General features: G+C 34.7%; 1 protein-coding gene across 1 annotated transcript; it reads left to right on the top strand.

Annotated features, from left to right (window-relative positions):
* Positions 1–1,773: 1,773 nt before the first annotated feature.
* On the top strand, positions 1,774–2,226 carry LOC105779105 (uncharacterized). Its single transcript, XM_012602854.1, has one exon. The coding sequence runs from the start codon at positions 1,774–1,776 to the stop codon at positions 2,224–2,226; it is 453 nt and encodes a 150-aa protein (XP_012458308.1).
* The last annotated feature ends 11,110 nt before the right edge of the window (positions 2,227–13,336 follow it).

Genomic DNA, 13,336 nt, shown 5'->3' with positions numbered 1-13,336 from the left:
GGAGCAAAATGAAGATGTTAATGCATATGGTGAAGAACACGAAGCTCAAGAATCGTGGATGGTGGCTCCAATATCGTATGTTGATAGTGAATCGACTATAGGTGGGATCGATATCAATCTGAATATTACACCCGATATTGATGTGGTTGGTGCTGATAGATACGATGGTAGCGATTATTGTGGTGAAGAGGTCGATAGTGACAGTGATCCCGATGTGGATGATGTACCTGATGATATTGACAATGAAGATATGAATAATGATGGAAACATTAACGCTTCTTTGGTCGAGAACTAGATGCGACATATTTTGATACACAATAATTCTAGACCACACATGTCACTCATAGACCTCGATGCAGTGCATGTAGCTGAGTTCCCAGAGTACCCTGAAATAGTTATTGCTCACCGGCTGGCCATCAATTCTGATCATGAGGAGTTATTCGTAGGCCAGAGATTCGAAAGTAAAAAAGAGTGCGTACTTGCTATTAAACGGTATAGCATGAACATATCAGTGGATTATAAAGTCGCAGTGTCTAAACCGACAATATATATTGGGGAATGTTGGAAGGCAGTGGAAGACTGCAATTGATGGGTACGAGTTGCATTCATTCAAAGTTCGTAGATGTGGGAGATACGAAAATTTGTTGGGCCTCATACATGCATATCAACACGTATGACAGAAGATCATCGAAAACTTGATTCGAAAACTATTTGTACGTGTATCATGCCAATGGTGAAGGACATGCCAACCATTAAAGTTTCGGTACTGATTGTCGAAATGCAAGCACGATTCCAGTATTGAGTAGCATATCGAAAGGCGTGGATAGCTAAATAGATGACAATGGAGCAATTGTATGAGGATTATGATTCGTCGTACCACGAGCTACAAGGATGGATAGCTACTATGCGGGAGTACGTATCGGAGACTGTGATTGAGTTACAGACAAGACCTTATTACGGTCCGGATGACCAGTTACAGCCCCGAAAAAGAATTTTCCATCGGCTGTTCTGGACATTTGATCCATGAGTGTGAGCATTTCCCTACTGCAAGCCATTTATGCAAGTGGATGGGACCTGGCTATATGGAAAATATACACAGATCCTACTTCTTACGGTTGCTCAAGATGGCAATAGAAACGTGCTCCCGATAGCATTTACCATCGTAGATAAGGAGAACTTAGAATCTTGGGAATTCTTCCTTACCAACCTGCGGAGGTATGTTATTAGCAACTATAATATTTGCATCATCTCTGATAGAGGGAAAAGTTTAATTGTAGCAATTAGGCGTTCCGGTGTGTCATGGAGATCCATTTACTGCATCCGTCACATTACGGCTAACTTCCATAAAGATTATAAAAATGCAGACTGGAAGAGACAAGTAATGGCAATGGGTAAATGATAACCTTATCTTTTCAATATAAGTTGTAATATTTTATGTTATCGAGTTACTGGAACTTATCTTTTCTTAATACGTGTACAACGTACGAGTTAGAGCTACACATTTTTTGCCAAAGAATGATTCGACTTGAGAGTGACATGGAGAGTTAAACAAACACATCTTTTCGACAATGGTTGGGTACAATGGAGCCATGGAAATGGGCTCAAAGTTTTGACGAGGGCTTTCGTTATGGTCAAATGACTACAAACTTAGTGGAGGGGGTCAACGCTGTGTTGTTGAAAACACGACATCTTCCGATTGCATCTGTCTTCTCAGCTATATTCTACAGGTTGGCTACCTTGATGCCAAGAATGGGTCAGCAATAAGTCGACCAGATGGAGGCTGGACACGTGTTTGTCGAAAATGTCTGGGATGTAATGGCTGCAAACTTTCGAATGGCGAGATTGATGAATGTAGAAATATATTCACGACTTCTGGAAACGTTTCGAGTTACTGAGACCATCGGTTGTCGACCCGGTATACCACCTAGGTCCTATGGAGTTGATATTCTAAATAGACGGTGCGACTGCAAGAGGTTCGAAACACTTCATTATCCATGTGCGCATGTCGCGGCAGTGTGTGCTAAAGTGAACCTTAATGTTGAACAATTTGTCGATAATGTGTACACGCTCGAGCGCACATTGCGTGTCTGGGAAAATGAGTTCCCCGTCCTGCCTGACCTGTCTACGTGGGAGGTGCCTCCGACGACTTTTGAGCTTGTCCCAGACAGAGGGATACGCAGGAATCCAAGAGGTCGTCCTCAATTATCTAGAATTGTAACAGCCTGAATTTGGGGCTAGTAGGAATAGTGGTTTCGGGACCACAAATTAGACGAGAAAAAAAATTTATTTTCATTATATTTTATGGTATAAAAGTTCACAAAATGATTTCGTGAAAATTTCGTTCGAAAATTTTGACGTTTGGGCACTCAATTTAGTCAAAAGGACTAAATTGTAAAAAGTGTAAAAGTTGAGTTCTATATGTTATAGGCGTCCAATTGTTATGAAATTTTAAATTGGAGGTATTTATATTGTAATTAGACCATTGGTTAAGTTGGGGGTCAAAAATGAGTATGGTTAGGCATGTTTCCAAAGTTTTTAATTAAGGGCATTTTGGTCATTTAGTTATTAAAATGAATTAAAAACAAAATTAAAAGCTAATTTTTGTCCATCTTCAACCCCTAGGCTGAAAATTTCATGGAGAAACCATGGCTAGGGTTTTTCAAGCTTCCAAGCTTGATTATAAGTCCGTTCTATCCCCATTTTTAATGATTTTTACGTTTTTGAAATCCTCGTAACAAGATTTACCTATTTTTACCATTGTTTTGAACTAGGGTTTGTGTTTAAAAATTTACCCATGAATGATATGCATGTATTTTGATGTTTTATGGAAGAATATGAATGTTTGGAGTGTGGTAAATGATTTGTACCAAGTAGTTTTCGATGAAAATGCCTAAAAGGATTAATTTGTAAAAGTTATAAAATATGCCACAAGTGTGTGAATAAGTGAGTATTGTGGACTGCTATAGTTATGAAAATGGTTCAGCTAGGCCTAAAATGCAAGGAAATTGAATAAAAATTATTTTACGAGCCTAGGGGCAAAATCATAATTTTGTGAAACTTTAGGGGCAAAAAATGTAATTTTGCTAAAGTATCATTTTTGGACTGGAATATATAGTGTGAAGGTTATATAAGTTAAATGCATTGTTATAAATCAAGAAAGAAAAGAAATTGAAATTGATGGATAAAAAGAAAAGTGAGAAAAAGTGAAAATTTCCCGAATGAACCTTTGGAATAAAAAGGGATACGAATGAAGTGACAGAAATGATCACATGTGTGGCACGGATTGTGTGTAGGCCATTATGTAAAAGTGAAGGTGATGGTCATGTGTGTAGTACTCTGTGCAGGCTACTACGTGTACCGGATTGATAGGTTGCATGTGTAGTACTATGTGCAGGCTACTATGCGTACTGAATAGTTTCGATCACGTGTGTAGTACTATGTGCAGGCTACTATGTGTATCGGATGGTAATGGTCACATGTGTAGTACTATGTGCAGGCTACTATGTGAACCGAACATCATTGATTAGTAAGGTTGTTACTATGTGCTGATTCTACCGGACATCATTGATTAATAAGGTGGTTGCCATGTGCTGAATCCATCGAGTATCTGTTATTATTCCGAAGTGTTCTTCGAGAAATTGACTAGGTGTAATTGAATAATGAATATAGGTGTGGAATTAAATTGAATATCGACTTAGAAATGGAAAAGTGAATTTTGAATTGAATTGTGATTGAAAGTGAAAAAGTGAAATTATGAAAGAGTACATTTAGCAATAAAATAGTTTAGACAGCAACATTTGTGTGAATTTGAAAAATCACCAAAAAAGGTGGGGATTGAATTAGAGGCTGAATAATATATTAAATTGAATATGAATGAGTCTATTTTTACATAAAAGAAATAGAGCAAGCAAAAGAGTTATATATTTTGAGATATTTGAAGTTTAGTTAGACAGAGTCAGAATGGGTTTGGAATCCCCTAATTTGACTTTGGAAAATTTTCAAAAATTGTACAAAAATAATTATGGGATAAAGTTTATATGTTTAGAATCCTCAGTGAATCTATTTTCAAGATAAATAAACAGAAACAATATCTGAATTCTGTACAATGAGATAATTAATTTTTAGTGAAGAGTGGTCAGAATTGTCGAGCAGTGAAATAGGGAAACTTTAAAAAATAAACTTTACTATTTCGCTAAACCAAAAATTCTGAAAATTTTATGGTACAAATATATGTAAATCTAGTTTTGGGAAAAACTTACGGATCTTAATTTGGAGTTTTTTAGCTCCAGATAAAAATAATTTAGTGACTCTGACTTGAATATACAACTTAGAATATACATGTGAGTGAATAGTGAAATTTTAGTTAATGTTGTTTAAGTGTGTTATACACATTAAGGCTGTGAAACTGAGAGGAGGAGGAGGAAAATTGGAAGAACATATGAATGATATGTGTATAATTGGCCATATGCTCGATTATAATCGATAAACGATTGAAAAGAAATGATGTTTATAATTGTGCATTATTAGTTATAGCTAAAGTTCATGTGAGAAAATAAAGTTTCGTAGTATGTGTATGTGGTATACTTGGTATATGATTTGGTATGTAGCAATGTCAGAAATGGTTTACGAATTAACTCATGTTTATAAGTTTGATACATAAATAAATATGGTGCTTATCCATGCTTATAACGCTTATACTATATGTTTATTTGTCTAGCATGTTTGGTGTGTATGCTTAGGCTTTGGCCAAGTTGTGGCTGGATTACGCCACATTAAATTTATAAAATTATGCATTGAGATGGTAGACATATGCTTGTGATCATAAAATGGTGGTAAGGTTTAAAGTTTGTAATCTTTATTAAAATGGTTTATCGTGTGGTTAGTCTTCAAAAAGACTAGCTTGCGACTATGGTTGAGTGTAATGTTTATATCTTGTGGGATATGCATAGGAAACGGGAGTGGAAAGGAAATGAAATACTAGATTCATGCTTGAAGTGTAAAATGATGCAAAAAGGGGACGTTAAGTTAAACGATAAATATGTATTAGTATTGAACTTAATGAAATTGAATTGTACGTGAATTAAATGGAAATTGCAAATGATATGATGTGAATTAAATGAATTATTGTGGTATTGAAATGTATATTGGATTGAGAATTTGATTTGAATCATGAACATGAGAATTGTGAATTAAATGAAATGGAAATTAAGTATTGAATTGCATGAGTATATATTGGGTCTTACAAGCCCTATTTGTTACAAATATAGTATTTTGAAGTTATAACGTGAAGATTTATAAAAGCATGTTAAAAATTTGAAGATTTTAAATTTGAATGAAATTTTATAACTTGGTTTAACATGTTTATAAGTGTATGTGTTCTAGTAATGCCTCGTACCCTATTCCGGCGTTGAATACGGGTAAGGGGTGTTACAATGTGACATCGCCAGATTCGGTCATAACGTTTAGACCGAATTTGGGGTGTTACAAGAATCCATAATGAAATGGACATTAGGGAGAAATCTGACGGTAACCGTTGTAGAATATACAGGTTAAGTGGTCATAATCGGAATAAATGCCCTCTGCAAAACTATCATGATGGACAGTCGTCAGGATCGGGTCGAAATTGTTATGTGTAATGTTGTAATGTTGCAATATTGTTGTAACACCCATTTGGAATAATTAAAATTATTCATTTGCTTATGCTTATGCATATGCTTAAATTGTATCCAAATTAAGTTATAAAAAGTATAATTCATTTGGAATAATTAAAATTATATCCAAAATGGAGCCATTTAACATTAAATTCAGCTTTAATATAATGCAAAAAGGGAGGAAAAGTTCCGTAGTAAGCATACCTAAAATTAGAATAATTAAATTTATACAAAAATTTAAAACTTTGTAATGTACAACAAAGTGCAATAAACCCCTAAAATTGATGGTTCGATGGTGTGGTTCTAGGGGTATACCTATGTGGTGGTCGACAGTCATGTTGTAGGTGTTCGCGACGACCAACATCCTCATTAGGCGCAGGTGGGGGTGTGCTAAACATAGAGAAAAAATCATATGGCTCAATCGGCATCAACTAACTTGAACCGGAAGGAGTCCCATGATGCTGTGGATACATGCCGGGAGTGCTGTACTGTGGCGGGTACGATCCAAAGATATCAAACTCGTATGCGTATTCACCCCCTGACAAGCTCGAAAAATAGTCATTGCCCACCAAATCTGGATGATAGCAATGTGAATCCCCATGTGAATGTGATTGCTCGGGCTTCGGCTTCGGTTCTGGTTCGGGATCATGATCTGTCGCAGGCTTTGCCTTTATGGGGGCCACTGGGTACGATCCCTCAAGACGCATGTACAGGGGACTACAGTCGACTGCCCTCCAAGTAGATATGACTTTCTACAACTAGAGTATCATTGTATGTACTCTAATGATGGTTGCAAATCAGAAGCCATAACCATCTGAGGTATTCGACCCATCCGATCGTTTCACAGCGCAACAAATTTTTTGTGCTTAACCCCCAATCCAATTGTGGTTTTCCTCTTTTGTTGTTGCCGTGAACCACCCCTACATCGCATGGCGGATCCAGGATATATTAGATGCAACCAAACTGTCGTAGCACTTGATCCCCATGGTACCACTCGACTACATTGAAATTTATAATTGGTGCATTAGTGCACCACATTTGAGAATGAACGTAGGCAAACGAGGGTATCATAGCTGTAATTTCCAGTCTATGATATGGCATCCATATAAACTGCATGATTAATAACATGGTTATAATTTAACACGGTGTGAGTAAGATATAGAAAGTAAGATGTCACGAATATTAGAATAGCTTACCCCTTCCCCGGCATGTTGTTCGATCATCAGTCGGTATATCGGGATAGTGTACGACCTCCCGATACCTGAATAAATACTCTACCTACAAAAACAAATATAGTATGGTTGGTAACATTAAATTATATAGTATGACTACAATTAATGACAAGTTATATTTTATCACCTGTTAACTAGTGGATAAACATATGGTTGGTGAGTAACCGATGCCAAAAATGGCATCCGATAAAGCACCCAGGACTATAACAATGTAAGGCATCCACCCATGTCTACAACAGAAGGCTTTGTCGTCCGACAAAGCTCCCGATACAACACTGCTAGAACGGAAAAGAGCCATTGGCTTGCCTGCAACTTCAAAACAAATTAGTAAAAAACTCTTATTTCGGCCCTTTGTTCGTATTTTTTTCCTTGATTTTATTACTTAAAAATATACTATTTTCTAATTTTATTATTTTACATTATTTTTAGTACATTATGTTTGAAATGTATTAATTTAATGTGTTTTTTAAATAAATTAAAAAACTCTTATTTCGGCCCTTTGTTCATATTTTTTTCCTAATTTTACTTTCAATAAAAATATATTATTTTATAATTTTATTATTTTACATTATTTTAGTACATTATGTTTGAAATGCATTAATTTAGTATGTTTTTAAATAAATTTCAAAAATTAACCCTTATTTCGCCCTTTGTTCGTATTTTTCCCAGATTTTATTACTTTCAATAAAAATATATTATTTTATAATTTTATAATTTTATATTCTTTTAGTACATTATGTTTGAAATGTATTAATTTAGTGTGTGTTTTAAATAAATTTTAAAATTAACCCTTATTTGACCATTTGTTCGTATTTTTCTTCTCGAATTTTATTACTTTCAATAAAAATATATTATTTTTAATTTTATTATTTTACATTATTTTTAGTACATTATGTTTGAAATCTATTAATTTAGTGTGTTTTTAAATAAATTTCAAAAATTAACCCTTATTTCGACCCTTTGTTCGTATTTTTTCCGGATTTTATTACTTTCAATAAAAATATATTATTTTCTAATTTTATTATTTTACATTATTTTAGTACATTATGTTTTAAATGTATTAATTTAGTGTGTTTTTAAATAAATTTCAATAATTAACTCTTATTTCACCCTTTGTTCGTATTTTTCTTCTCGAATTTTATTACTTTCAATAAAAATATATTATTTTTAATTTTATTATTTTACATTGTTTTAGTACATTATGTTTGAAATGTATTAATTTAGTGTGTTTTTAAATAAATTTCAAAAATTAACCCTTATTTCGACCCTTTGTTCGTATTTTTCTTCCGAATTTTATTACTTTCAATAAAAATATATTATTTTCTAATTTTATTATTTTACATTATTTTAGTAAATTATGTTTGAAATGTATTAATTTAATGTGTTTTTAAATAAATTTCAAAAATTAACCCTTATTTTGGCCCTTTGTTCAATTTTTTCTCGAATTTTATTACTTTCAATCAAAATATATTATTTTCAGTATTTTATTATTTTACATTATTTTAGTACATTATGTTTGAAATGTACTAATTTAGTGTGTTTTTCAAATAAATTTAGAAAAAACCTTATTTCGCCATTTGTTCATATTTTTTACGAAGCCTTATTGTTTCAAAAAATATATTATTTTCATATTTTATTATTTTACGTTATTTTAGTACATTATGTTTGAAATGCATTAATTTAGTAAAAACCCTTATTTCGACCCTTTGTTCGTATTTTTCCAGATTTTATTACTTTTAAAAATATTTTATTTTCGTATTTTATTATTTTACGTTCTTTTCATATTTTATGTTTTCTGAAACATATTTTTTATTATTTTATTTTTAATGCTAGTTTTCTAAAAAACTCATTACAACATGCTAAATAAATTTCATAAAAAATTATCTAATCAACATAGAATGTACATAACATGGGTTTTTTCATGCTAAATAAATTTCATAAAATATATATATGCTAAATAAAATAATAAAACACATATAATGTACATAACATAGATTTTTTACATAAATATTACAAAAAAAAATTACCTTTACTTATTTTTTTTTCTTTCTTTTCCTTCCTTTTCTTCTTCTCCTTTCCTTTTCTTTCTTTTTCTTTCTTCTCTTTTTCTTCTCCTTTTCTTTCTTTTTCTTTCTTCTCCTTTCCTTTCCTTTCCTTTTCTTTCTTTTTCTTTCTTCTCCTTCTTTCTTCTCTCCAGCTGAATGGTCCCCCCAACCCAATATAAGGGCTGGTGTCAACCTCTGCCACTGGCACCACTGGTGCCGCCTTTGGCAGGCCCTCCACCAATGTGTTGTCATCTCCTTCGACAGCTTTTTTTTAACTGTTTTGTTTTTTTATACCATTTTGGTAAATAAAAAAATTTATACTATTTTAGATTTTTTTTGAATTATTTTGGTAAAAAACCCTGAGTATTTGTTTAACGTGCTTAGCTTCATTTATCCATTTCAGCTCTACCGTTAGGGGTGTTCAAAAGGTTAATCGGACTAAACTAGTATTAACCAAATTTTTTAATTCTTTAACTGTTAACCGAACCAAAAACTTTTTCAAAAAATATTAACCGAACCAAAATATTTCGATTAATTCGGTTGGTTAACCAAATTAACCTAAATTTATATGTTTTTTGTTTTTTTTTTGGTTAAAACAAGTATAAAACATATCCAAAAAAAAATTTGATATTGTTTATTTGACCAAATTATAACTACATATAATTTGTATTATTAATTATGAAGTCCAGCTAATTCGGTTAATTACCCAATTTCGAACCGAATTAACAAACAACTGAACTTCCAAAAAATCATTAACCGACAATTGACCGAATTAAATCAGTTAACCGACCAATTAATCAAATGAGATTGGTACGATTGGTTAATTCGATTTTAACTGAAATTTGAACACCCCTAACTATCGTGTCCTTATCTACTCTTATATATATTATGCTATTTAAATTAAATTTTAATTAGGCATTATTCATTTTTGAGTTTATATAAGATATTAATTATTATAAAATATTTTTTTATTGTAAAAAAGAAATGCCACTATAATATTTTGCAATAACATGCATAACATGCTCATATACAAATATCATATATATGTACTTAAAAGGATTATTAGACAAACATAATAGTGTTTTACTCAGAGTAGAATTTTAGAGTATCAGATCACATAATTTTAGGGTTTGGTTAACCCTTACCGACCCTACAATAGGCCCACAGTCGATCGAAACGACTTGTGTGACCCTAGGGAAAATTTTAGAATTATGGGCCCACATGCTAGTGTGGTTTACCCGTGTACGTCCACACTCCCAAATTGGCCTCACCAGTGTAGCCTACATGGCCTGGCCAATTGCCCACACGCTCGTGTGGCATGCCCGTGTGGCCCACACGCCCAAACTTGGCCTAGCCCGTGTGGATTACACGACCACACCCACACCACCACATGGTCATGTCTTGCGCATGGCCGCACCTTTGTTAGACACACGACTGTGTCTCGCACACGGCCAACCACACAGGCGACCACACACCGTGTGGCATCGACAGTTTACACTTTTAGCTTTCGTCGAAACTCGATTTTCATGCGTAAGGGGTACACACCTGGTATGATTTTGATGAAAAACACTCCCAAGCCACATAACACTTTCGAACGAGCAATGGTGATTTCGCACAACTAGAGCACCGATTGGAAACCCCTAGCCCTTGATCTTCTCCAGAAAATCACAAAGAACACCAAAATAACGATACAAGACAAATTAAGCAAAAACGAAAGTGACAGAATCAAAAAAAAAAGGAAAAAGAAAATTGACAAAGAACCCAAAAAGGAAGAAAAGAAACGTTAGAATTCTTTTTTAGAAGAGAAAAAAATTAAAAAAATAAAAATAAAAATAAAATATATTATCAAATCTCAACTCCCTACTAACCACTCAACCTCAACTACCTCAGAATCCCCAGACCATCGGAACTCTATCATGTAACCGAGCAAAAATAACATCCACACTCGCGCAAGGATTCAACCATAGGGCCTTTAACACACTAACTCATTTACCACTCGAACCAGCAGGCTTATTATGATATAGATTAACAGAAAATTTTATAAAAGCCATTTTAACAAGGATAATGCTTGGATCTCAAATAACAAAATTAACAAATGTGAGACTTGAACCCAAGACCTCATACACACACCCAAAACGCTTAACCACTGAAGCATATACTCATTTATGTCAGATATTTACAGAAACAGAAATAAATAAGTCGGTGTTACAACTCTACCCCCTAAAAGAAATTTCAACCTCAAAATTTACCTGATCCGAATAGATGAAGATACTGCTGACGCATTGAGTCCTCAGGTTCCCAAGTGGCTTCCTCAGTGCCATGATTCTGCCACAGAACTTTTACTAATAAAATTGACTTCCTTCTCAGAACCTTAACATCACGATCTAAAATCTAAACCGATTCCTCCTCAAAAGTTAGATCTGGTCTAAACTCGATCTCCTCAACAGAGACAACGTGAGATGGATCAGACCGATACCGCCTCAACACCAAAACGTGAAACACATCATGGATACAGTCCAACTCTAAAGGTAGCTCCAACTGATAAGCAACTGGTCTTATACGCTTTAGAATCTGATACGACACAATAAACCTAGGGCTTAACTTGCCCTTACGGCTGAACCTCAAAACTTTCTTCCACGGAGAAACCTTAAGAAAAACGAAGTCACCCACAAAGTACTCAACATCTCTCCTCTTCAGATTTGCATAAGACTTCTGTCTATCAGAAGCCGCCTTCAGACGATCCTGAATCAATCTAACATTATCTTCGGTCGTAGAAACCAACTCAGGACCCAAAATCCATCACTCACCCAACTCAGTCCAACATAGTGGAGTACGACACTTACGACCATACAAGCCTCGTAAGGTGTCAGCTAACGGTAAAAAATCCTTCCAACTACCTCAGAAATCTATCACACAACTCCGAAGCATATCCTCCAGTATCTGAATCACCCTCTCAGATTGACCATCAGTCTGAGGATGGAACGCAGTACTGAAGTCCAATCTAGAACCTAGGGCCTCATACAATTTCTTTTAGAACCGAAAAGTGAAGCGAGGATCTCTATAAAAAATTATCGAAACAGAAACCCCATGCAGTCTTACAATCTCATAAATATAGAGCTTCTGCAGAGAACAGTTCGTCCGAACCAGAATAAAATGAGCAGACTTGGTCAATCGATCTACGATGACCCACACATAATCTTTTTTAGTGGGTGTCAAGGGCAAACCACTAACAAAGTCTATCGTGACCCATTCCCACTTTTATAAGGGAATTTTAATATGTTGTAGCAAACCCGAAGGAAATTGGTGCTTAGCCTTAACTTTTTGGTACATCACACAATGAGCAACAAAATTTGTTACCTCTCATTTTAATCCCAGCAACCAGTACAGTTCACGAAGATCACGATACATCTTATTACTATCGGGATGCCAACATAAAGGCTATTATGTGCCTCCCTCAAAATCGACTGCCTCAGATCAGAATCATTCAGCACACAAATTTGACCTCGAAAACACAAAACTTCATCCTTATTCAGTTTAAAATCAGAAGTACTGTCACTCTCAATTTGATGAAATCGCAAACCCAAATACTCATCCTCTAGCTACTTATCTTGAATCTGATCAATCCAAGTTAGCTTAACTTGCAACTCAGCTAACAGACCCCCATCATCAAACAGACTAAGACGAACAAACATCCCCCTCAAATCAGTTATCGCTCTACGACTGAGAGCATCGACCACTACATTGGCCTTACCAGGATAATACTCTGTCATGCAGTCATAATCTTTGAGCAGCTCAATCTAGTGACGCTGCCTAAGGTTTAACTCCTTTTGAGTAATGAAGTATTTGAGGCTCTTGTGATTAGTGTAGTTGATACACCTTTCACCATACAGATAATGCCTCTAGGTCTTTAACCCAAAAACCACAGTAACTATCTCAAGATCATGCGTCCGATAATTTCCTTCGTGTGACTTAAGCTGATGAGATGCTTAAGCCACAACCTTACCATCTTGCATCAATGCACATCCCAAACTGATGTGCAACGCATCACTGTACACCACAAACTCTTTACCAGATTCGAGCTATATCAGAATAGGAGCCTGAGTCAGAAGAGACTTGAGCTTCTCGAAGCTCGATTGTTGTGCATCAGTTTAGACAAAAGGAACACCCTTGCTTAGAAACTTAGTCAAATGAGCTACAATCAGAGAGAACCCCTCGGTAAACTGTCGATAATAACCCGCAAGACCTAGAAAGCTGCGAATCTCAGATATGTTCCTAGGTTGTTTCCAATCAAGCACAGCCTCAATCTTTCTAGGATCGACTTGAATCCCCTTAGCAGAATCCATGTGACCCAGAAAAGTTACCTCTCGCAACCAAAACTCACATTTGCTCAACTTAGCGTAGAGTTGTT

This window comes from Gossypium raimondii, chromosome 4, assembly GCF_025698545.1.
Source record: "Gossypium raimondii isolate GPD5lz chromosome 4, ASM2569854v1, whole genome shotgun sequence".
Taxonomy (NCBI): Eukaryota; Viridiplantae; Streptophyta; class Magnoliopsida; order Malvales; family Malvaceae; genus Gossypium; species Gossypium raimondii.
The sequence above is the reverse complement of the archived record's forward strand: the minus strand, read 5'-3'. Positions and strand labels throughout refer to the sequence as shown.

Excerpts from the sequence above, each read along its gene's own strand:
- LOC105779105 (XM_012602854.1), top strand. The coding sequence starts at position 1,774 with ATGGAGGCTGGACACGTGTTTGTCGAAAATGTCTGGGATGTAATGGCT.